The sequence below is a fragment of the Cuculus canorus genome, chromosome 7 (genome assembly GCF_017976375.1).
Source record: "Cuculus canorus isolate bCucCan1 chromosome 7, bCucCan1.pri, whole genome shotgun sequence".
NCBI lineage: Eukaryota > Metazoa > Chordata > Aves > Cuculiformes > Cuculidae > Cuculus > Cuculus canorus.
This window is the reverse complement of record NC_071407.1, coordinates 35799101-35825195: the sequence shown is the minus strand read 5'-3', so window position 1 is coordinate 35825195 and position 26095 is coordinate 35799101. Positions and strand designations below refer to the sequence as shown.

Here is a 26095-nt window from a genome sequence, read left to right as displayed (position 1 = left end):
AAAAGCAAACAAAAGGAACACGCAAGGAGGAGAGAAGTGGTGAGAACAAATACTGGTGATCTCTTACATGGCCACGATTGCAAAATAGGTAAATTTTTGGTCCTGTGTTGCTAAGATTGTCTTTAAATCTCAGTTTGTAAAATACTCATATTGCTGTTAGCAGTTGCTAAAAGATTTTTCAAGCCAAAGAAGTGGCTGGAAAATGCGAATCTAGGCTAGTAACAGTTACGCTAGTAACCTTGCTTCTTCTTGCTGTTCTGTTTTGTGTCATTCTAGCTGCTCCCACAAGCAGAAGCAAAGCTGAAGCAAGCATTAGAATTGCTAACAGCTGGCCCTTGCAAAACAACTGTTAATTGCTTTAAATACAGAAAACCAACAAATTTCATTAAAAACTTAGAGCCAAGCCACAAGAAACCTCTTGTTAAAAAAAAGATTTCTTTTTTTAGGAAGAGTCCAAGGAAAGACTAAACCACTTCTTTAAAGAGAAAGTTAATGAGTAGTCTTTCCTTCTATCATTACATTTTAGATGTAAGCTAACCCAGTCTGGCTTTTCTCTGAAGTTAGCCTTGCAGCATATATTACATATTTGATCGACTCCTACAGCTTCTCATATTTAGGGTGGGGACCTTGGAAGAATTTGATACTGCTGATTCCATTTTGTCCTCTAACACTTGTAAGCACACAGAGGAGAGACTGTGACACCTGAGTAACGTCTTAGCAGGATTTACTCATTGCAGCTTATTGGGGGAGCATGTATGAGTTTGGTCTTTTCCCCTCCCTGCTGCTGTTGGTTAGGGAAGATGCTCAAACTGTAGCACTGTACTGCACCAAATAAAGGATGATAGAATCCAGCCTCTTGACTGCAGGTTAAAGACTTCATTTTGGTAGCACACTAGCACCACGTGATGAATATGTGCGAAAATAGCTGACGGCTCATTGTTTTACAAAGGGTCAGCCTAAGTTAATGTACTTTTAAAAACTAAGCAGTACTGTGAGCTAACTTGGTATGACACAACGATGACTCACCTGTGTCTAAAACTCTGCATGTGGGTCACGGGCTGTTGTTTCCAAAAGGATGCTGAAGAACTGGAAAGGTTCAAAGAGGTCAACAAACACAATCAAAGGCTTGGAGGGTGGCCACTACATGGAACTAGGTAGGTTCTGACACTCCAGCCTGCGTGAGGGGTAGGTATCAACTGTTTGCTGTTGAAACCTGGTTAATCAAATCTAACTACCTGGAGCCATGTTCCCAGTACACAAATGGAGGTGGTTACCCATGCCCTGGCTAATGGAGGGTGTAATTGCTAGGTAAAGGATGCTGTGGGTGCAAACCAGTTCTAGCTCAAGAGAGAAGAAACACTGAACAGAGAACCCCATTGAGGGTTACTAACTAGATGAACCACATCAGGCTGAGAACATCCCTAGGGTACAAGTGTTTGGAGGCTATGATAGTATTCTAGGCAGCATGGGCTAAAAAACAGCTTTGGTGTGAGCCACTACAGCTGTGTTCTTAGGAAGACTCTTGTGCTTAATTTCTGTTTTATCTAGATATTTCTTCTCGTACCCTTCAGCTCAGGGCCTTTGGTGTGCTTCTACAGGATTGCTCGGAAAAGGAAGCACAGGTATTTCCTGTGCTGGCTGGTGCTTGCTACAAATGCATCATTGCTTTTGCTAGAAAACACAGGGTTCTGCAGGTCCCAAGGAAAGTCTGAAAGCCACTTATTCTACTGCTGCTCTCTCTTAAGAGGCATTCCTGTCACACTTGTTCTTAGAGACATTAAGTGCTTCTGAACAGGGTGCCAACGTGACAAAATTGCTGTAAGGCTTGCTTGAAGCTGCCTAGCCCCAGCAGTGTTTGACAGCAGGTGACAATGCACAAGTCCAGCATAGAGCACTTTGCAAATCACCTCTTAATGGAACCAGAACGTCAGTGGTTGTACTGGGTTTGAGGGAGGCAGGAGAAAATGAAGTACTCTCTAGCTAATGGGCAGAAAGCACGAATAAAGGGCAGAAACAGAGTCATGGGGTCAGGCGATGCCATGACTCTGGGAAATAACTGCTTGGTGGATGCCAAATCCTGGGCTCCTTTTAGCAGAACTTTCTTTGGCTTCAGCCCCATGCTGGGCAAAGCAACCGAGCATGCTACTGACCATGCTAACAAATGTGGGGATGGTGTTCTCCACTGTCTGCCTTACTCTCTAAAAACATCTGAATAGAGTAAAAGATGATGACAAAGCAGTGAATCTTGCTAGGAAGAATCTGAATGCCTATTCGGTGTGTGAGGATTTGCCAAATCTTTAGAAGCTGCTGTTGAATCTCTGGCTGGACATTATGGACTCCTTGGATAACAGGGCTTTAACTAGATGCCTCAGATAGAAGCTTGTATATCATTCCAGTGCTTCCTGCTAGTTGTAGGAGTTGTATTTCTGTTGGAAGGCAACCAAAATGAGAGGAAAGGAAGGCTTATTTTTTTGACGGATAGTTCCACTAAAAACTGGCTGCCTTCCTGCTCTGGCGCAGCAGCTCTTGCAGCACTAGCAATGTAGCTGACTGTGTAGTCACATCTGTGTCCACATCTGGACAAGAAATTACTAAATTCACTGAATGTTGCTGTTTGTTTCTCATATGAGATATGCTGTATCTTATAGTCTTCCCCAAAATGTTTAGGTACAGTGGAGAAATCTGAGTTATGGGTCATCCTGCAGCCTCCAGTTACCTCCTATGCATGAGATGGGGGTTAAGACTGCTGCAGGTTGTATATGAGAAGGGGGTCTCGAGGAGGCCTTTGCCAGCGCTCTGCAGTTGTCATGGTGAAACCTTTCCAGCTAGGGCTGGCCAAAAATGTCTGTTATAAAAGAAGGAAGATCGCAGGCTGGCTGGACTGGTAAGGAGATGATTCTTTATTTGAAGAAAGGAAAAAATGCTCATGAGTGTTTCTGATTCTAACTTAATGGCCAGAACTGCAAAGAACAAATGATGAGTTCAGTTATAGACTCCTAGAAAACAAAGAACAGTCAGCATGGATCTGCCATGGCACATCACATCCCAGCAGCGTGGCGTCTTTATGATAGTTGAGAGCTCCTGGGAGCCAGAGAGGGGAGACAGAAGTGGGATCCTTTGTGCTACAGCTTTGGATACTGTCTTGAACGATGCCTTTGTCATCAGCAAAGCTGAGATGAAAGCCTTGGGAGAAGGGGAGAGGACTAGTGGAAGAGTCTGCTCCCAGCAAGGACTGGGTCTGTTTGGAATCAAAATCATTGCTAGATATTGAAGCCCCAGGTGGAGACAAACAAGCCCAGACTGGGTGGTTTTTTTGCCAGCCTGCTCCAGCAAGGATGCTTGGGGCAGATTGTACCAAACCCGCATCCAATATGGGTTGCTGCTGACACGCCTGTGTGGTCCAAATATGAAGGCTGCCTGGAACGTCAATTCGGAAGCCGTGGAAGTGCTGCCCTCCTGGCTGCGCAGGGTGCAGGGACTGCTGTAAAACTGCCCCACAGGAACAGGGAACAGAGTGGGGAGGAGGGTGTGGGGTACCACGGCTCCTGGAACTCCAGGCCTTTTCTGGGAACATTTACTTCAAAAGACATTAGGAAGGAATTCTTCATGATGAGGGTGGAGAGGAACGCTTCTCCCTGGAAGCGTTCAAGGCCAGGTTGGATAGGGCTTGGAGCAGCCTGGTCTGGCGTGAGGTGTTCCTGCTCATGACGGGGGCTGGGGAGGTTGGAACATAGTGGCCTTTAAGGTCCCTTGCAACCCAAACCATTCCATGATTCTACGAAAACCTGGCTTAATGCTTTCCTCGGTTGGCACCGCCCTGGTGCCACCGCCCTGGTGGCCAACGGCCCCGCTCTCACCCGTCTCTTAGCCCATTGCCATGAACACGACACAGACACACACAAAGAAAGCACAGACAGAGGCGCTCATCAGAACCCCCTTCTCCCGCGCGCCCACGTGGACCTGCGCCGGCGCATGCGCAGTGCGGCGGCCGCCGCTGTGCCCGAGCGCACGTAGCGCGGCGCCCCCCCCCGGCGCGCGCTGGCCGGGGGTGGGGGGAGGGAGGGGCGGGGCTGGTGCGCATATAAAGGGCGCTGCGGGGTCGGTGCGCGGTTGCTGACGCCACGGGCGGCTGGAGAGGTCGGTGCCCGCGCCTCCGCCTCGCGCAGGTGAGGCCTGGGGGCGATGGGGGGGTGTGTGTGCAGCTGTGGGGCCCCACGTGGCAGGGGCGGCTCCTCCCGCAGTGCGGCCGGAGCCGGCCCTGCGGGCTCTGCGCAACCGGGTAGGAGAGCAGGGCCGCGGCCCGCCCGGCTGCCCGGGGCTGACGGGGAGAACCCTCCTTCTCCCTCCTTCTCCCTCCTTCTCCCTCCTTCTCCCTCCTTCTCCCTCCTTCTCCCTCCTTCTCCCTCCTTCTCCCTCCTTCTCCCTCCTTCTCCCTCCTTCTCCCTCCTTCTCCCTCCTTCTCCCTCCTTCTCCCTCCTTCTCCCTCCTTCTCCCTCCTTCTCCCTCCTTCTCCCTCCTTCTCCCTCCTTCTCCCTCCTTCTCCCTCCTTCTCCCTCCTTCTCCCTCCTTCTCCCTCCTTCTCCCTCCTTCTCCCTCCTTCTCCCTCCTTCTCCCTCCTTCTCCCTCCTTCTCCCTCCTTCTCCCTCCTTCTCCCTCCTTCTCCCTCCTTCTCCCTCCTTCTCCCTCCTTCTCCCTCCTTCTCCCTCCTTCTCCCTCCTTCTCCCTCCTTCTCCCTCCTTCTCCCTCCTTCTCCCTCCTTCTCCCTCCTTCTCCCTCCTTCTCCCTCCTTCTCCCTCCTTCTCCCTCCTTCTCCCTCCTTCTCCCTCCTTCTCCCTCCTTCTCCCTCCTTCTCCCTCCTTCTCCCTCCTTCTCCCTCCTTCTCCCTCCTTCTCCCTCCTTCTCCCTCCTTCTCCCTCCTTCTCCCTCCTTCTCCCTCCTTCTCCCTCCTTCTCCCTCCTTCTCCCTCCTTCTCCCTCCTTCTCCCTCCTTCTCCCTCCTTCTCCCTCCTTCTCCCTCCTTCTCCCTCCTTCTCCCTCCTTCTCCCTCCTTCTCCCTCCTTCTCCCTCCTTCTCCCTCCTTCTCCCTCCTTCTCCCTCCTTCTCCCTCCTTCTCCCTCCTTCTCCCTCCTTCTCCCTCCTTCTCCCTCCTTCTCCCTCCTTCTCCCTCCTTCTCCCTCCTTCTCCCTCCTTCTCCCTCCTTCTCCCTCCTTCTCCCTCCTTCTCCCTCCTTCTCCCTCCTTCTCCCTCCTTCTCCCTCCTTCTCCCTCCTTCTCCCTCCTTCTCCCTCCTTCTCCCTCCTTCTCCCTCCTTCTCCCTCCTTCTCGACGCCAGGGGCTGCTGCCACGTGCTGGGTATTTTGTCTTGCTGCTCTGCACACATTATTACATTTGGGTAATTGCTGGATAAGTTTGAATGTCTCAAACCGTACTGCAGAGCCTTTGATTTGACCTAGAGTGCGCTGCACTGCTTCTTTATTGTGTGTTGTTGGAACCAGTACTGATTTTTTATTTTTTTTTTTTACTCCTGGGTCTCAAAACAACAGGAATGTGCCCCAATTTTGCTGTGCTAAGAGCACTAATTCTGCAGTGGTTGTGGGTGGAGACATCTCTTCTAGCTGTGAAATTCATTCAGGAGCTGAAGCAGTAGCACTGTTTCATGAACTGCCTTCCAGCAGCAGTGCTGTCTGAAGCAGTTCTGAGCCTGTTGTCATCACACAGGATGACAAACCAAACCAGAAATGAGTTTATGGGGGGGAAATAACTACCTCCCAGCAGAAACCTGTTGATGTGGTTTTGTCCACGTTGCTGATTCCCTGCATAGCCCTACATGTGGCACAGCTGAGGTGATGCTGTGGAGACAGGAGCTGCTGCAGAAACCTGGTTTAACAATAGATGTAATCAAGCCAGAAGGGAGAATGGCTCCTGTAGAGAGTTAAATGTTGTGGGTTGTAAACATTGAATGGCCTTAAAATCAAGCATTTAAAGGTATGATTTTGAGGTACGCATGTAGGTTAAGAAAATACCCAGTGCAGTTTGGAAAACATAAAGGATAGATAATGAGGAACACAGTGGAAGGAGTGAGGATAAATAGAGGTTTATGGGAGGAACACAGTCACCATTTTGAGGTTGATAGAGATAGGAAACTTTTTTGTAGAAAGTGGTTTGAAAGCATACGCTTGTTGAAAGAACCTTACTTAATGAATTGTTTCTATTTAACTGAGGGCAGACAGTAAAATCCTGTGCTGAAACATCGTCTCTGCTGTCACTTGTGCTGTGTGTTTCTGGGCAGTGTTCTCACAGTAGTGTCTGAACAGTGTGGTGTTTCCCTGCAAGAGGAGCAGGCTGGCTGCGATGCAGAACCACCTGTGGGCTGCACTGCAGCCTGAAAGAGCTCCTAACTGTTAATGGTTTTCAGTTGCTCAGCATTGGTGTTGTCCTACTTCCCTCATAATCGTTCTTAATATCCAAAAACATTCTATGTATCTCTGTAGATATTCTGCTAACCCCTGTGCAGAAGATTAAATAGAAGGATAGCCTCCTGCTTGTTGTGTCTAGTGCTCCATCGCTGGTGTTTTATCTTGGCTTAGGAAGTTAAAATAAACGGGCTCCGAGAGAGCTGAGCCCATTCAGTCTTACTCTGGAAGAAACTAAGGAAAAACTTGCCTGTTCTGTTGTCAGACTGATGAAAGCTCTCCGAGTTGGCAAGGAATGGTACTTAAAACTCGTCGTCTGCTTGACTCGAACATGGATTCTCATCTATTAGTAGAGATAGATTATGTAAGATTGCTTGTTACAACTTCATCATTAAGAAGGCCAAACCACGCTGTGTTTTTTTGTTAGCAGTGATTCTAGGGAATCTTTATTCTTTTGCTGCTTGGATCTTAATTTAAAACAGCCTTTAAGTATAATGTGCTAGAGAACTTCAGGAACTGAATTCTAATGCTTCTGTCCTGAGACTGTTGATAATGTGATTGCAGCTAAACGTTCTTGATACTTAGTACTCACTCTAGGAGAGGTCTTGCATTTTCAGAAGTACTCCAAGTCACATCGTGTCATGAGACTGATTGGAACCCTAGCCATAGAGACAGGAGCCTGCAGAGAGCAGCTCTCCTTTCGGATGCTGTCCTCTCCCCCCAGATTCAGCTCACTTTACTGTTTTTGGGTTTTTTTTCTTTTTTTTATGGACAGTGAGATACAGTAATGATTGTGAGGATTGACCAGTAAATTTGAGGATTTTGGTGATACATTGTGGCAGACAATTTTGAGTAGGCCACTTATTTCTTACCTAAACTAAAAAGCTGTTTTGGAATTAAGTTAGAGCTATTCAGAATACTTTACTATTGAAATACAACCTCAGTTTCCATTGTCTATCTGTATTTTCTGTTGTGTTTTCTGGATCCCGGTAAGCATGTAGGGGCCTGGAATTAGGATGAGGCGACTTGTGTAATAAGGCTCTTCGGTTAAATGTTTCGGTCACCAGTTAGTGTGACCTCAACAGCTTTTGAGGTAACATCACTGTGCTGTCTTCATTTTACCTTCTGCTTGCATAGGTGCTACAAGCACATCCCTTCTTGTGTTACTCGGGCATGTCTTCGGCTATTTGTGGAACAGCAGAGCTGGAACATTCAAAAGTCCCCCAAAACCCACCTCTTGGTATCATCATTTGAAAGGGCATTTGTTGTGTATCCCTGCTGCTTGGGTAATCCCGTGCTGCACTTGGATTGCTGCTTTGTTTTACTTGTATCTTGACATTTGTTGGTTCTTTGCTGCATTTTCCCATTCATTTTTTGTCTGCTGTGCAGTGTTTTACCTTTCCAATGCTTAGCAAATGTATTTCTCTCAGAAAGTTGGGAAGCTCCTGTCTTGAAGCTGTCAGCTGGACTCACACTTGTGTATGTGTGTAGTGGATTCCCTCCTCTCCAAGATGCTGAGCTGCCATCTCTGTCTGCCTGAGGGACGAGGCTGAGGAGGAGAGTCTGACAGGAATAGCACAGAGAGGATTTTTTTTGTCTTGTTTTACTTCATGTCATTGACAGGAAGAAATTAAGCCTACTTATTTGGCAGCTTGTATGTCTAGAGATTTCCAGCATGTATCTTGACTCAGCTTTATTCTCTGTGCTTTGGGAACCCATAGATGATCTTTTGTCATACTTTTGAAAGCCTTGCTACTTCGTAACTGCTGTTAGGGCAGTGGAAGCTTGGCTAGCCTGCCTTGGACTTTTGTTTGCAGCTCTGAATTCTGGCTGGGAGGGAAGTAATCTTGGGTGGGTAGTAAGCTTTTATGGGAGTCCAAGTCCTTGCAAATGATGGAAACGCTGGAGACTGTGAAAGGAAAGAATACTGAAGTCGGAAGTGACCTCTGGATGTCATCTAGCCTCTTTGAAGGAGGGTGAGCTTGGAGGTTGGGCTTGGCTGCACACAGGCTTGTCCTGTTGTGTTCTGAAATTCTTTCAAGAAGAGGAAATCCAGTTTCTCTGGGTAACCTCTTCTAGTGCCTGACAGGTGTCACCATGAGAAACTTTTTTTGTACCTATATAGAGTTTCCCTCACTGCAATTTGTGGCCCTTGCCACTTGCTCATTGTTTTGCTATGTACCTGTGAAGGTGTGAGGAGGGAATAGGGTTGCAGCTGTGTTTAAAGTCAGCCCAGTGTTGGAGCAGGCTGTAGAGACAGGTACAGAAGAGGAAAAGTTGTTTCCGCTGCATGCTACTCAAACCAGCTTGAAGGCATCATACGGTCATGCGAGATAGAGGGCTCTCACTAAGAGCTGCAGGTGGAAAAGACATTTTCATCACTTTTTTGGTGTGGATTTTTTTTTTGTGTTTTAGAAAATTTTCACATTGATTAATAGCAGAATGTGAGCTTTCTGAAGCTTTCCTTGTATTTCACTGAGCATGGTAAACAAATAGCTTGATGAATTCTGAGCACTGATAATGTTAGCAAATATTTATCATGCAGTAGAACTGTTTGTGCTTTGTAATTGACTCGCGGATGTATTGACTTGGAAGTGTTGAATGTGCAGGAGGCACTGGGCTTTTTGCAGAGCAAAACGTGAATCGAGCAGTCTTCTTAATAAGAGTGCAGGTACACATTGCCTTGTGTGTGTTGACACAGCTTACTTTAAGTAAAGAGTGAAAGGATATTTGCCAGCAAGAAAACTTGATTCTGGCAATTACTCAATTGGAGTGCTTGTTTAAGGAGACAGACTTTAGCTACTGAAGAGGTGGGAACAGCTGCATAGTTCTTGCCATGATCCATGGTTTATGCTGAAAGCTAGGCAAGTGTTACAGGGTGGCTGGAGGGTGGCATGTTTGTTCATTGCCTGCCTTTGGGGCTCCAGTGGCATAAATAGATTGGGCCTGTGCTGCTACTGGAAATAACAGGTTTGCATTGCTTTGATGTCTTTGGCTGCCAGTTCCTGCCTCCAAATTGCCCTCTTGTGCTGGCAGCAATATTACGGGGCTATGTAGTGAACTGTATTGGAACTGAACCTGGGTGAAAGGAGCTTTCGGAGGATTTTTTAGGTTATTTATGTTTGAATTAATCTGATTTGGCTTGTTGCCTGGCTGCCTGTGGAGGGGATGAGCAAGTGAGGAGTGCTGCTGTGGACCGCAGGGCTGGTCTAGAGCATTGGTGAGGCTGAGGCTCCTGGCTCAGCTGGGGCAAAGCAGTGCTTCGGGCTCCCCTCTCTGGACTTTTACTTTACAACTTTGTTTCAGCTGGTGAATGTGTCAGAATGTTTCTGCCCTTTAATTCTTGTCATGCAGGTTTGGGATGATTTGCAAGGGTGGAGGTTGTGCTGCTTTTCTAGGCTCTTGGGGGTTTCCTGTTTTATTTGTGCCAGGAATTCTGTGCTTGCGCTGTCCAAGAGGCAGTCTGGAGTCAGTAAATTTACACCAGTATACTGCTCTTTCTGTAGTGCCTAGAGATGAAGAGGAGGGAATTGCTTTTTGACCCTTCAGGGGCAATAGGAGGAGAAATCCTGCCCCCCGGAGTCAAGGTTTCTGCTCCAGGGTGGGATGACTTTTCTTTGGGTGTTTGTGCTTTTCTGATTTTGTTCACACCTTCCTTGTGCAAATGGCACATCTGGTTTTGTGTGGTTTACTCTCAGAACTGTCAACTTGAGCAAAGGCATACTGCTTTCTTCCGTAAATAGTCTAAGCCATGTGGTAAGACGGACCTGCTTTGTGATTTTTCTTTTTCTCTTTTCCTTTTCTTTAGGTTTTTTTTTCTCCATTAGTTTTCTTGCCATTGGAAGAGTTGTAAAACAGTTTGTTAGTACATGCAATTGTTTTCATTTTTCTGAGCAGATACATTAGAGTTTAAGCTTTTGTGTTTGGGGGGAAAAAAGTAAATCTTATGAATTCCAAGACAGCATAATTACTTTTAGAATATGTAGTAGTGAGGAAATCCTAGTCTGTTTAAAGGGTTCAGGATCTTGAAAGGCTGATGCCTTGGCTGTTGTTTGTGTAATGTGTATTTTAACTGCGTATTATGGGGGGTTTTTTAGTGTTTGTTTTAGGGGTTTTTGTGAAGTAGCTCTATCTGCAGTGTCTTAGATGTCAAAAAGATGAAGAGTGCTTATGAAGACCCTGGCTGCAAGCTGTTTTTTCTTCTCTTCCCACACAAGACAAAAGTATAAAATTCTGAATGGTGTCAGTCCTCTGTGAGAGCTGCTCAGGCTTATTGACACTTGCGCTGTTAATGATGTCCTGCTGCCTTGAGAACTAGTGGCATCCACAAGAGAAGAAGCTGTCTCGTTTGGGAGTTTATGCAACTTTCTCTTAACAGGGATTTTTTACCTACTCTCTTTCTTTTGTAGATACGTGGTGAGGTCGCAGCTATTGAAATATGGCATTCAAGATGATGTGGTGTACAGTAGCCCTTGGACTTCTGCTGCCTTTCTCTTATGCCCATACGGACTTCTTCACTTCCATTGGTGAGATGTGCTTTGGCGTATGTGCTGCATAGCCAAAAGAATTTCTCAGTGGCTCTCAAAGCTGATTCTGCAATGTTGTATTGATGGCGTGCAAGGCTTTAATTGGTCCAGAACTAAGTCCACTGACAAGTTCTTATGACCTCACTGACTCCTTTCTTTTGGGAGAAACACGCTTTGCGTTAAGTCAGTCGAGTTGTCGAATGACCCAGGCTTGGCTTTGTAGTCATGATGTATTCTTACAGGTTTGGGATAAAGTGGAATTTATGGGGTGCTGCACGTGTGTAGAAGGAAGTGGAATAGCTGTTGAGTACATAATGGTACCAGTATGCCGGGGTACTCTTGGATTCTGACAGCCTGAGACACCGCTGAAGATATGGACTGTCATTTGATGATGAACCAGTTCAGCTGCCTGCTTGCAGGAAATGAAGCACTTACTAATTAATAACAGTCTGTTAAAGGACCTATTGAAGTCATGCAAGTAATCTTAAAAGCAAAACACCACATTAATACTGTATAACAGGCATGAAGGTTTTGTGTATTCCTCTAGCTTTGTCTTTATTTGCTCTGCATTATATATGCTTGGATGAAAGATTACTCTCTTGCAACCTACTTCTTTTCCCAAATGAATCCCAAATTAGTTCTAATAATAAATATGTGGTATTACGTTAATTTCCATGGCAACAAGCGTGATCTGGCATGAGATTTTTGCCTTCAAAAAAAATAAAGTGCAAGAAAAGCCTTATTCAAACATCCCTTCAGGATTATTTAAGCAAATGCGGAAGAACTTTGGGGAAGAAAGTTCAGTTTCTCCTTTTGTAACCAAACTAATTTATTTTCTAGGTCATATGACGGACTTGATTAATACAGAAAAAGATCTGGTGGTGTCACTGAAAGATTATATCAAGGCAGAAGAAAGCAAGCTGGAACAGATAAAAAAGTAAGCAGCTCATTTCATAATCGCCATAGTTAATAATTTGAATACACCCTAACTGCTTCCCAAGGCTGATTAAATTTGTGGAATTTTTCCTCTGAGGCAAAGTTTAAACTAGCAGGTTTTGCTGGGGTTTTGTCCTAAGTTGTTGTTTCCAAGCCACTGGTTTGTTTTATGCACCTTTCTAATGATGGAATCCAGTCAACCCATTTTCTGTATATTTAGGACTCCTGCTTGCATGAAATGCCCAAAGGGATATCATTCTTCTTATGACCATTTGTTTAGTGTAAACTGCAACCTGAAAAGTCTCCAAACGAGTGTTAGTAGGACTGCAATGATAGCCTAGATGTATAAGCTCTAGAAAGTGTTGGTATGGCTGTATTGCTGGAGTGGCTGACCAAGGAGTAGTAATAACACCCTACAGGAACAGAGTCATGTCTGCATGCTTTATTTTACTTTTATATCTAAATATAGCATAATGAAACTTCTTTACTGCTTTTGAAAATAACAAGAGACCTGGGTGTTGTCATTACGGTGGTGTTTGACTCTATAGGTGTGTGGACCAGAGCCCAGTATGTCAGATTTTATCTTCGCTAGAAATAAAAATTTTATGCCACTGGACAGGATGGTTTTCTGGTTTCTGAAAGCTTGTGTAAATCTGTCATGAGGATGTTTAAACAGGTTAAGTGCATTTTATTGTAGCCTTCATGTATTACATTCTACCATGCAGGAAGAGAGAGAGTTCTGTCACACTATTTTATCACTTATAATACAGAGTTGGAATTGCTCACAGGTTTGGAATAATATAAGTATATTCTTTACAGCTACAGATTGATTGGAGCATGATGATTGCATGTAGAGAAATGTGCAGGTGTGGCTTATCACATAAACATGACAGGTCTGTTATTATGTTAGAGGTGCCTACTGTTGGGTCAAAGTCAAAATGGCTGTCACAGAGATGGGAAAACCAGGAGAAAAGGCCAGCGTCATTTGGGTTTGTTTGGCTGAAGGATGTTGGTTGCTTCTGTTGGCATGGATTCATACAGATGGTTGCTTGTAGAAAAGCAGAGGACACCTCACACCTATGGGTGTGTTGTGGTGGAGGCTTTTATAACGTAGAAACTACTTGAAAGGCACATTGGCCTTGTATTTGTGGCTCATGGTTGCAGTGACTTGCAACTGCTCATTATGTTTGATAGTCATGCAGCAGGAAATGTATGATGAATTTGGCTCTCTGTGATGTCAATTTGTTAAATTACGAGCTCCTCATTTAGGAGCACAATTTGTTAAAACTCTTGTCTTCAGCTTGCAAGAGGCTGGAGATGCTCCATGGAAGGACTTTGGGTATTCCACTTGGGAGGGAGCCCTGTCTGTCTCTTTGCTGCTGAAAAGAACCCAGGCAGGGGCTGTTAGGGCATGCGGAAATGATGAAAGCTAGTGTGGGAGGAGTGAATGCAACCAGTGGCGTGTCTAACAGTTGTAAACATCTGTGTGTCTCAGGTAAAGTGGGCAAACTTAGTTCAGCATGCCAAATTTTGGAACGAACTGAGTGCCAGCTTGTGTAGAGAGTTCCCTCCAGGCTACATATTTTGTATCTGCTCTGTATTGGGGTTGATGCTTGATATTCTCTGTGGGGTGTGGCTTTTTTAACAGTAATTTATCTTGTTTTCAGGGTGTTGTTACATGTCTTTGTGTTCTAGATCTGCATTATTTTGGAGAGAGAGGGCAAGTGTTTTACAGACATGCAGGAGCATATTGCTTGTGCTTATAGTGCGAGTGATGTGCTTGCTGACCTGAGCCTGGAGCAGGCTCCAGGGTTTTTGGTTAAAGCGACAGGTGAACAACAGTAGTTGCCGAAAGGCGTATCTGTTTCAGAGGGCGTTGGAGCTGTGAACAGCTTAGGTCAGTGACAGTGTTAGAGGTTTGCGGAGGCAGAACTGTAGCACTCCAATGTGCACCTGGGCCCCTCATTTAGGAGCACAAGAACTGTGTTTCTTAGTGCAGGCTTACAGTATGGAAGGCGGTTGCCTGGTGGGAGGCAGGGGGCTTATCACAGATTTAAGAGTGAGTGTCTGAAAGTAAAGTAGTTTGAGACGAGTGTTTTGTATTTGAACTGCTTTTTTGTAAATTTTAGAAAAAAGTGCTTTTAAAGATAAAAGATGAAAAATGCGGGTAAAGCTTTGTATTTCATTAGTCCTGCATGAAAACTCATAACGGGGCTGCTGATGCACTGCGCTTGGTGTTTGTAGGGAGTCCATTCAGCAGTGTTCCAACAAAGACTGCAAGAGTAACACAGGATTTAGGCTGGAGCTGAGGAGGAAGGTTTTTTTCTTTTTTTATGAAAAGAAAAAGGAACACATTAGAGTCCCTCCTGCTTCTTGTAGGAGAGCTTTATCTATCTAATGTTCAACCTTGCAATTTGTGTTGTCTTTTTGTTAGCCAAGACTGAGTAGTTTGGAATCAGTTTTATAGGGCATTGGCAGACTTTAACAAGAGACTTTAATGAATGTATATTTTCACTACAGATGGGCAGAGAAACTGGATCAGCTGACCGATACTGCCACAAAAGACCCAGAGGGTTTTCTGGGACATCCTGTGAATGCATTTAAGTTGATGAAACGGCTTAACACAGAGTGGGGCGAGCTGGAGAGCCTGGTTCTGAAGGATATGTCAGATGGTGAGTATACCTGTAGTAGGAACAAGGACCACATGATAATTGCTTTTACTTTACTATGTCTCTTACATGTCCTGGTTTGAATTAGATTTGTAAGTCTGCTTTTGAGACGTCTTCCTGGAAGACTTGCTGCTTGTCAGTGTGCTGCAATTTGAGTTTGACAAAAATTAAGGAAAGCTGATGTTTAAACTGAGTTATATCCTTGGATGCTTTAGAGTTTGCAAGGGATTAGGGCTTGCTTCAGGTACTCTCCCACTTTTTGCGAACTAGTATTTTAGGAAACTTCATCTCTAAATGTTATGACTCTATTAGAAAGGAAAAAGGGGGCAGAACTCTTCAGAGTGTCAGGCATGTGAAGACTGTCTTTGGGTATGGTCGAGTGCAGTGGCTGCTGATGTGCCTGGTGTTCTTAAGGTGTGATGGTTTGAGACCTGAATGTTGGTGGAGGCTGAGTGTTTGTGGAATAGGTCTGAATTAGTGTAATAAACACTTTGCTGCCTCTTTTCTTCAGCAAGAGTGGAAGCTCTTCAGTAGGACACAAAATAGTTGACTGTGAAAGACCTAGCAAGGAAGTCAGGGTGATTATTAGTAAGAAATGTAAAAAAAGTGGGCCTTTCAAAACAGACCCAGGGTTAGTCTGTGAGAGGGACTAGGCACGTTCAGCTTCCTTGTTGTTGCTGTGAGTGACCGAACATGCCAACAGAAAAGTTGCTTCCTCTTCTAGGCAGAAATCTGCACCCAGGGTATCTTAAACGCTCTTCCTGAAAGGGGAGGCTGGTGGGGCAGAAGGAAATAGTAGTTTGTCTTGTTCTAAGATAATTGTCAGGAAAAAAGGAAGCTGGTTGAAGCATAGCCTAGTAAAAGAAAGGATGGGAGTGAAAGGATATGATCTCTTTCTAAAGCCGGAGCACCTTTCCATGAACTGATAATGTTATCAGTTGTGAGTGGTTGAGAAGGAGTACTGAAGAGCAGTAAGAATAACAAATTTGGCCAGCTCATTATTTTTCGGATGGTTTTACAGCCAAGTGTTGTGTACTATGCTTTGTTTGCTTTGGGTCATGCTGCTTAGTTTTCTGTTAAGGAAGATGATATTGGCACTGTCCTCAGTTAACATTGTAAAGCTTGCTGTGCTTCTGGATCTCAGGACAGAAGAGTTCGTCAAATATAGGAGTTAATTTTCTGAAAATGCTGGAGTTCAAAGGGAGGTGCTCAGGGCAGACTGATACCTTTCCTTTTGGTGGCTGTGCGTACCGTGGTGCTGGTTCTGCCCCCTTGGGTTTCTCTGGTTCCATGTCCCTCATCAGTGCAGCCAGCCAGCCTCTTCACTGTGCAGAAGCAGAAGAGGAAAAATACATCGGCTCCGCAATGAAGAGTTGATGTGCTGGCTCTATGGGAGCATGTCAGTGCAGTAGCAGTGGGTCTGTGTGTTCACCAGAAAGCAGTAGGAACGTTTTGTAGCAGAAGAGATGCTGACATCTGGCTCCCATGACCAGAGAACAGTTCCTAAAGAGAAAATTGTTTGACATTATAGAACCTGCTTGTCTTTTGTTCCATAAATGTCATCCTGGTGCTTCTTTGAAGAGCCTTACCAAGCCCCCAAGTTTTCTTTTTTGATAATTCCTTTGCTTTCTTTTCGCAAAAAACAAGAATCTAAGTGCTAACTTTCCAATGTGTGTCATGAGTTCAGTTCAGAGTTGTGTAAAGATGGATCTTTGAAGTTTTTTAACTTTGCATATTTTTCAAGTTTGTGTAGTAATGTTAATGCCCAAGCCCACGGAAAGCAGCTCAGCTCATAGAGGCTGCTTAGTTGCCAAAGTCTTGTGAAAAGCTGCTTGCATCTTTTGTATTTCACGTTTATATTGATCAGTCTTAATCTTTACGATGTTATCACTGTTTGCTTATTTTCCCTTCTAAATTATTTGTAAATTCCATCTTATTAATTGAAAAGCCTTGTGGAAGGAGGACTGAGTGGCATGGTTGCAAAACCTTACGATGTGTTATCTGTAATGTTCTCTATAAGCAGTGTTCTTTGTTGTCCATAACTTTTAAAAGTTATGGTTAAAAAAACCTGTTATGACAAAACCGATTTTGAAGTAAAACCAAAGGGATATTTCTGTACTTTAGAAACAAACTTAGGGCGTTTGTTGGTGCTCTGCAGGACTAATAGCTCTTCTTGGCTAATTCATGGCCTTCCCTGAAATGGCTTTCCCTGGAGCAAGGAGTCACTTCATGCATAGAGTTTATAGAATTCTTGGGACTAAGGAGGCTGTGTTTCCCTGTCTTCCCAGGCTTTATCTCCAACATGACCATCCAGCGGCAGTTTTTCCCAAATGATGAAGATCAGACTGGTGCAGCAAAAGCCCTCTTGCGGCTTCAAGACACATATAATTTGGATACAGACACCCTCTCAAGAGGCAATCTTCCAGGTAAGAGTCAGTGATGTTACTTGCTAAAGACACTGTCAGCTTAGTAATAAGTATCCTGATTACAAATCCTTTGACTCTGTTCCTTCTCTAACTGTGAAGTGTGAATGTGAAAACAGGAGAACATTTGAGTTAGCTGACAATGAGTGAAAAGTGGAGTGCCATGTGTTGTTGAATGTTGAACATAAGCTGAGGTAGGTTCCTCAAGCGCAAGGAACCTCCTGTTTCAGGCTGTGCTGGTGAAGAGGAGCCTGGAAAGAGCTGACCTGCTGCTGGATCTGTTGCTGTAGTGGGTCTGTTGGCAACTGCATCCGTGTGGCTTCCCTGCCTGGTGGGCTGCCTTCTGCCAGCCCACTGCCCCAGTGCATGCAGCTAATCTGCACTGCACAGAAGGCAAGCTTCTTTCTGAATTGAAGCTGTTTGTCCTGTCATTCTCCTCAGTGCTCACTTTCTGCTTGTGCTAGAATTGAAAATTTATTTTCAGTTGAATTCTGCATCTTCTAGTTATGAGAGTTAATAGTTTTTATTAGAAAATTAATAGCAATAAAATCTTGTCTAGGTGAGCATTTTCCTTGTGCTGAAGGAGCTGTGTGCTGGCAGGTACTTGGAGTTATTGCACAGTGTAATGCATTTTAATGAAATGGTTCTATCATTTATTATGCCTTTCCTCCTTCTGGATAAGGTGGACCTTTCAGGTTGGAAGTGACTTAAGTTCCTTAGAACTTTAACTTCATGGAGTGTATAAACTGAAAAACAAAACACAGAGTGCATACAGACAAGCTTATGTGGTGTTATGCAAGGTAGTCTTTAGTAGGTCTGTAAGCAGGAGAAGACACTTCTTTCTTGCTGGAAGACTTTCTCTGCCAATTTTTCCTTGTTTCCTCTATTTGAAAACAAGACTGCCAACTGGCAAAAAATGAACTCTATACAATCCATCTGTGTTTTTGCAAACACTCATTGTGGTCAGATGCCTAATAAATTTAAGGGTGGTTGGCTTTACATGTTATGATGTCTAACCTTGCTTTTGGGCTTAGTTCAAGACTGTCTTAATGATACACAGATTCGTTCTACTACAATGAGCAGTTTGTTACCATTTTCTTATAGCAGCACAGAAAACAGGATGAAGTGCTTTGAGTGGGCTGTAGTTTATGGCTCCTTTTGAAGCAGTGAGCTGTCCCGACTGTGTAATAAAGTGTAATCGCAGAACCTGAAAGTTTTAAGAGAATAAAAGATAACAGGTTGGTCTCTTGAGAGCTCCAGAGAGCTCATCCCTTGCTTGGTCACTTGTCTATGCTCTTAATCTTCTTTCCCAGGGAATTTCTGTTTGGCCAGGTCACCAAGGTTTGACCAGGATCTAGAGTCTATGCTTCTTAATTCTTTCCTGCACTACAGGTTGTGCTGTTACTTTTTATTAATGATCAATCCTGCTTGATGGTTGCTGTCTCAAGCAGCCTTTTAAGAGTTGCCTTTTCATGTGTTGCTTGTAAAGATACCAGGCTATTGCCCTGCAACCTGTTACCCCAGAGGATCTCTTTCTCCAAGAGCACTCCACTGCTGCACCCAACACCCTCATCTTTGCTTTATTTTAGAGTTTTCAGCTTCAGGCACAGAAACGTGAAATCAGTGGCCATCATGGGATGGACCATAAGATGTTTAATTAGTGAGAAGAATCAAAGTTGTTCCGTGAGATACTGCATTTCCTGGCCTCTTTCTTCTGCTATTTAATTTCTTAAGGTGTGTCTTCAACAGGAGAATTGCACTGCTTGAATGCAGCTCTGGGAGCTGCTGCAGACATTTGGGATGTATTAAAGATGTATTCAGGAATGTAATTTTAGCTGTAAAACTGACTGGTCCTTTTTCTTTTTTGTAAGATTGAATTTGATTTTTCAGTGGTGCTTAATTTTACAGTGGCAAAAATAGGAATCTGTAATTTGCTCACTAGTGCTTTAATCTTTCAGAGGTCTCTTCAAATGCTTCTAAAAATGACTGACTTCAAAAATCTTGAATTACTGGGAATTTACTGACACTGTTCTTTTTCTTCCTCCCACCCTCCAAAGTCATTGCTAACAGGATGTGCTTCGGTAGTGTTTTGAAAGCGATAATGCAATGTCTTTGAAAACAGATTTCTGAAAATTGTTTGGCTTACTATTGCTCTTGCTCCAAGTGTTTGTGTGTTTGAAGAAGGAAGGTTTGTTTTATTTTGTTTTCCTCTAATGGTGAAGACATTTAGCTAGCTGCTGGCAATAGAAATCTGCATCTAACCACTGTGTGTTCTGCCAAGGATTTGCAGGCTTTAGATACTTAAACTGAGCCATCAACAAACAGCCAGTACAGAAAGGGAGATGCTGAAGAATAGAGAAACTGTGCTGTGAAGAATAAGATCGAACTGAATGTTATTCCAAAGACAGTTTTGGAATTCTATGTTAATTCTGGTTTGTTTTAAATATAGGTGTGAAGCACAAATCCTTTCTAACAGCTGAAGATTGCTTTGAGCTGGGAAAGATTGCGTACACTGAAGCTGACTACTACCACACTGAGCTCTGGATGGAGCAAGCTCTGAAACAGCTGGATGAAGGAGAAGTGTCTTCTGCAGATAAAGTCTACATTCTGGACTACCTGAGCTATGCTGTGTATCAGCAGGGGGACCTGCGGAAGGCCATGATGCTCACCAAACGCCTTCTCGAGCTAGGTAAGTGAGAGAGAGGTTCGGCACTGTCTAGCTCTGATCGGGCAGGGGTTAGCTATGGATTTGTACTGAGCAGTGCGGTGTGCCCAGAATTCTGACTTCCATATGGGGTTTTAAAATGGGTTACTACTATTAACATTAATATATTGATGTAGTTTTCAGTGTGTTTAATTAAATGTGTTATCATAAAGGATATGTATATGAAATGAATGTATTATCACTAATCGTATTGTGCTACCATATTTTTAGATGGACAATTAAATTCTAAACTACCATGTCAGATAGTGTCATGGTCAAGGATGGTTCCTTTCTGTTGCATTATCTTCTGCTTCCTGTCAATATGGGCTTTAACTACTTACCCATCTTAGTCATTACTGCCTGAAATTTTTTTCCTCTCATATCTTTCTGTTGAGATTACTTCCCCTTATGCACAAGCAAGAACAAAATTAAGGAAATAGAAATTATACTGGTTGTACCAAAACCTCTGCAGATTTAAGTGTAAATTAAGCATACTTGAGATGGAAAACTTAGAAAAATAAGAAATATGGCAAGCTGAGATTCTGTTTTATGAAATATGAGAAGTATGCTGTAATGTATTCTGCTGATGGACTGCTGATACTGTGGGAAGTTCAGCACTAACAGTAATATAGCAAAGGCTGGTGAGAACCGTTTATTGGTGAACTGGAGCCAATTCTGTAAGTTTAGTGACTGTTAAAAGCTTTGTCACCAGAGATCATAATTCACTTCAGGGAAGTCTTTAAGTTTCATGGAATCATAGAATACCAGGTAGGAGGGAACCTCAAGGATCATCTGGTCCAACCTTTCTTGGCAAGAGCATGGTCTAGGCAGGATGGCCCAGCACCCTGTCCAGCTGAATCTTTAAAGTGCCCATCACTGAGGAATCCACTGCTTCTCTGGGGAGATAATTCCAGTGTTTGATTGTTCTTACGGTGAAAAGTTTTCCTCTTGCATCTGGTCAGAATCTCCCCAGGAGCAGCTTGTACCCATTACCCTTCCTGTCTTCCATGTGACTCCTTATAAAAAGTCTCCATCTTCCTTGTAGCCAACCCTTTAAATACCGGGACATGGTGATGAGGTCTTGCCTAACTTTTCTCAAGGCTGAGCAGACTCGTTTCTCTCAGCCTTTCCTCACACAGCTGGCTTCTCAGACCTTTGTTCATCTTTGTAGCGTTTCTCCAGCCTGTCCACATATTTCTTTGTGTAGTGGGGACCAAAACTAGACACAGTATTCCAGGTGTGGCCTGACAAGCAGTGATTAGAGTGGGGTAATAACTGTTTATCTCTGCTGGTGATGCTTTTGTTGATGCAAGCCAGCAACCTGTTGGCTTTATTTGCTGTAGCAACAGACTGTTTGCTCCTATTGATTTTGTTGTCCTCTGGGACTCCCAGGTCCCTTTCCACAGAGCTGCTCCCCAGCCATTTAGACCTGAGCCTGTGTTGCACTCCTGGGTTGTGTTTTCCCAAGTGCTAGACATGCCCTTTTTGAATTTCATAAGTGTCTTGTTACTCCACTCTTCCAGCTTGTCCAAGTCTTCCCGCAGGGTGGCTCTGCCTCTGAAGTGTGCAATTCTCCATTCAGTTTGGTATCATAAACTTCATCAGGGTCCACTTGATCCTGTCATTCAGATCATGTATGAAGACATTAAACAGTGTTGGGCCCAATATCGATCCCTTTGGAACCTTGCTTGTGACAGGTTCTCAGTTTGAAAAGGAGTTGTTGACCACCAGCCTCTGTGTGTGGTCTGTCTGCCAGTTCCCCACCCACCACAGGGATCACTTGTCTAGACTGTAACACATCCATTTCTTGAGGAGGAGGCTGTGGTCTAGGAGGAGGCTGCTCACCCACATCAACCAACCAGGTTACTTTGTTATAGAAGAAAATCATATCGGTTGAGCACAGTTTGCCCTTGATGAATCCATGCTGACTTTTCCCAATCATGTGCTTCCTTTGACTTATAACATCCAGCAGGATTTGTTACGTACTTTTCCTAGGGACTGAAGTAGGTCTGATGGGCCTATAATTTCCTGGATCCTCCTTTAAGCCCTTCTTGTAGATGGGGGGTGACATTAGTGTTCTGGGATGTCCCCCAGTTTCTTCAGCTTCTTAAAGATTATGGAGAATGGCCTCGCAGTGTCAGCAAGCTCTCTTGACACCCTTAGGTGGGTATGGTGGGGGCCCATTGTTTTGTGTGGGGCAAGCTTCTGTAACAGTTCACATATCAGCTCTTCTGTTAAAGCCATTTAAAGCCAGTCATGCTGTCCCAGCTCTTCCTTTCCCATTTATACCCCTCTGGTCAAATTGGCTGGAATGGCCAAACACTTTCTTAGTGCTTGGACCTCTGTGCCTACTGAGGATCCAGGCCTTGCAGTAATCAGTTTCTTACCTCTGTGAATGGCTTGAGCTTAGCTCTGAGAGCTACTCATGCTTTCCTGCAAAGGGATAAGTGTATCATAGAATAGTTTGGGTTGGAAGGGGACCTTAAAGATCATCTAGTTCCAACCCCCCTGCCATGGGCGGGGGCATCCCACTAAATCAAGCTGCCTGAGGCCCCACCCAACCTGGCATTGAACACCTCCAGGGATGGGGCATCCACAGCTTTCCTGGGTAACCTGTTCCAGTGTCTCACCACTCTCAAGGTGAACAAATTCTTCCCGATATCTAGTCTAAATCTGCCACTCTCCAGTTTGTATCGGTTCCCCCTTGTCCTATCCCCACAAGCCTTTATGAATAGCCCCTCTCCAGCTTTCCTGTAGGTGCCCTTCAGGCACTGGAAGGTTGCTGTAAGATCTCCTCTGAGTCTTCTCTTCTCCAGGCTGAACAAGCCCAACTCTCTCAGCCTGTCCTTGTATGGGAGGTGCTCCAGCCCTCTGACCATCTTTGTAGCCCTCCTCTGGACCCATTCCAACAGCTTCATCTCCTTCTTATGTTGAGGATTCCAGAGCTGGACACAATACTCCAGATGAGGTCTCACAAGAGAGGAATAGAGGGGCACAATCCTTTCCCTCGCCCTGCTGGCCATGCTTCTTTTGATGCCGCCCAGGATACGGTTGGCCTTCTGGTCTGCGAGCGCACATTGCCGGCTCATGTTGAGCTTCTCATCAACCAGGACCCCCAAGTCCTTCTCTGCAGGGCTGCTCTCAATCACATCATCCCCATCCTGTACTGAAAATGGGGATTACCCCAACCCGGGTGCAGGACCTTACGCTTGCCTGTGTTGAACCTCATGAAGTTCTCAGAAGCCCACTTCTCCAGCCTATCCAAGTCCCTCTGGATGACATCCCGTCCTTCCAGTGTGATACGTGCATGATGCTGCAGGCTAGCATTGCTTCCAACTTAGCTTGGGGTTTTAGCTATCCCATGAATGCTCTCAAACTGGAGTAGATGTTTCTGATTTCTATTTGAGAAGCAGTAGTGTGCATATTAGTTGTTTTTTTTTCTTTTTGTAGATAGCCTCTTCAGTATACTTCTTCATAGTCTGCAAGCTTGCCAGTGATACTTGTCTCTTTGTCAACAGATCCTGAACATCAGAGAGCAAATGGGAATATGAAATATTTTGAATATATAATGGCTAAAGAAAAAGAAGCAAATAAGTCCAGTACGGATTCAGAAGACCATTTGGAGAAGGAAACTGAGTTTAAGAAAAAGGATTACCTGCCTGAGAGAAGGAAGTACGAAATGCTGTGCCGTGGGGAGGGTCTCAAAATGGTAAAGTGGAGTAGACTGTTTTCAAATGTATGAAACAAACTGTAACAAAGCCATGTCAAGAATTTGTGTGGCCTGAAAGCAAGAAGGTTGTTGTAGCAGTTGGCTGAGTGTTTAGAATTGAGAATTGATGTGTGCTGGATTTCTTCACAGTTTCATTCTGTCCAGAAGACAAAAAGTAATACTGCTGCAGGCAGAGCTGGCACTGTAATGCACTAAACTGTAATGAGCTGAATAAGGGTGCTGGAAGCCTAGATTTAAATAAGGTAATTCAGGATGAAGTCTTAGTCCTAAAGTTATTTTTAATAGGACTGTGTAAAGTACTGCTTGTGGCAGTATTACAGAGTGACATTAATTTGCCTAATGTACTGATTTCTCAGACTTAAAGCATCTCTTCAGCTTGTAATAAGTCTCTCTTTCTTGGTTCATGCTCTGTTTCTTAGAGGTATTATTGTCATATGGAAGTTCACTGATTGTCTATTGCTCCACCTTTTCAGACTCCTCGGAGACAAAAAAGACTCTTCTGCCGCTACTACGATGGAAACCGAAATCCTCGGTACATTCTGGGCCCTGTCAAACAGGAAGATGAGTGGGACAAACCTCGCATTGTTCGCTTCCTTGACATCATCTCTGATGAAGAGATTGAAACTGTGAAAGAACTAGCAAAGCCGAGGGTAAATGCCTTATGCGTCTTTGCCTTTTGGAATCTTAAATTTCTTGTATAGTTTTCTGTAGGAGTTTGTGTGCTTCTGTCTCTTGAGTGTAGATGTGTGTGCCATGTGCTCACACGTTGCCTTTCTCATCTTGTAGCTCTTGGTGGCACACTCTTAGGACAGAGTGAGGAAGCTAGAAATTCAGAGTAATTAAGGAACAGGTAACAGCACTGCAGGATTGTCAGAGTCTTCCAGCAGACACTGTTTCAGTGCATGGTATTTCGTGTGAGGAGTAGAATGTTCTACAACACGCTACAAATGTACTGCAGTTAGGTTGCTGTGAAGTATATCTGTTGTCTGGTGGTTGGTGGGGTTTCTTGGTTTTTTTGTGTTCCTAAAGTCTGTACTTCCCAGAGTTATGACATGGCGAAGAGTGCTGTCTAGGGGGAAGCAGCCATACCTGTGGTCCTGGAATGCCATGTTATTTTTAGACAGGAATAGATGGTGGTGGTCTGCATTTGGTATAGAGCTGAGCTCTGTCTCCCAGGCTTTGAAGTTACCTGCGCGTGGGAGACCTTTAACAAGGCAGTACTTCAGCAGTGGTACTCAGCTTTTTATTTACAGTTCCAGCTCATCAAGGCCTGTTTCAGAAGCTGGATGACAAGCTTCTTGTTTCTGCATGCAGAATAGTTCAGGGCAGCTCAGCTGTCACAGTAATCAGGAGTGTCCAGACAAACACAATACTGACTGAGTTGCTTCTGTAGACAAGTCGGTGCAACTCCGCGTCTCAAGATGTGGCTTGAAGAAGTACTTAGTTAATTTGATTTTTTTATCAATCATCAGTTATTTCTAAAATAAGATTTAAACTTGTGGGAATGTAGTTTTCCTGCTTTTTTTTTGCGTTTAGTCTAAATGGCTTTTTTTCAGAGAGCTGAGCGAGTAAAGATTAGGGCAGTAAGTGCATTAAGGATGGGACAAATCGTTAGCTTGGACTGCTGCAAAGTAAGCCAGCTGTGGGTTATGCTAGGCACATTGAGGATGAGGCTGTCCTTGGCCACTACACTGAGTACAGCCTGAAGGTGATTTTAAAGCTTCCTGAAGGCTGATGTGTTGTATTTCTGAGGTGACATTCTGAACCGAAAGTCAGAAACTGCACAAGCAGTTGTCCTCGCTTGCCTGTAAAACATTTCTTCCTGCTTTCCTGTCAGGCAGCCTTGCTGCAGGTCTGAAAATCAGAGCCCTGGTTATTTGCTGATGGTTAAGCCCGTTTGCTGCTGTAAAGTGTCTGGCATTGTCTTTGAAATATGACTTAATCACTTCTTTATGGAGTAGAAGTAAGTCTTAGCACTGAAAATAAAAACCTGTACGTATCTCTGAAACGTGGCTCTTTTGACTTCCAGACTTGCCAGAGTAGTTGTTTTCCTATCAAGTGTTTGGCTCAAGGTAAAGACTTGCATATTCCTGTCGTTCACTGGTGTAGAAGTATCTGTATGTGGTTAGCATTGCACATATTTCCTACAGCCGAGACCTTGCAGGGCTCAGTATAGAGAGTGGCAAGGAGGTTGTGGTTTCTTGAGACTGAAAGGTTGTCTCCTTTCTGATGCTTGGGTTGTTGCCATCGCCGCCTCTCAGAAGACAGTGCTGTTTGATCTGTGCCCAGCCTTCTGCTGTGCTGGCTGCACAGACTGGCAGGATAAAGCCTTATTGTTCAACTTTGGGAGTTTTGCTGGAATCGTAGTTTGTGCCTGGATTCCAATATGCATCTGGGTGGTAAGAGAGGAGAGGCAGCATTTAAAGAGCTCCCAGTACCCCTTCTTGTTAGTAGGCATGGAGAGACCTTAGTTTACTTAGTTTGTTTCAACAATAGGGAGAACGCTTTTAGTCGTTTGGGACTTGGTTTGCCGTTTTGTGCCTCTTCCAAAGTCTGGGTTGTGCAACTCAGCCTTTCAAGTTACAAATGATGGAAAGTGTCTGACAGTGCATGAACAAAGTTAAAGGGTGCAGATAAGGTACTGGGTCAGAGTATTAACATCACTAGGTTAGTGTCGAATAAATAGTGCCAGAGGG

General features: G+C 44.4%; 1 protein-coding gene across 4 annotated transcripts in view; it reads left to right on the top strand.

Moving 5' to 3' along the window:
- Positions 1-4055: 4055 nt before the first annotated feature.
- The window catches only part of P4HA1 (prolyl 4-hydroxylase subunit alpha 1), a 37895-nt gene continuing 15855 nt past the window's right edge, over positions 4056-26095 (top strand). For all 4 annotated transcript variants that reach the window (XM_054071512.1, XM_054071509.1, XM_054071513.1 and 1 more), the window contains exons 1-8: positions 4056-4166; positions 10821-10937; positions 11778-11874; positions 14394-14545; positions 16831-16968; positions 19415-19654; positions 23188-23378; positions 23873-24049. In XM_054071512.1, the coding sequence (XP_053927487.1) occupies positions 10850-10937; positions 11778-11874; positions 14394-14545; positions 16831-16968; positions 19415-19654; positions 23188-23378; positions 23873-24049 (1083 nt within the window). In that variant the 5' untranslated portion in view covers positions 4056-4166; positions 10821-10849. The remainder of the gene's footprint in view (positions 4167-10820; positions 10938-11777; positions 11875-14393; positions 14546-16830; positions 16969-19414; positions 19655-23187; positions 23379-23872; positions 24050-26095) is intronic.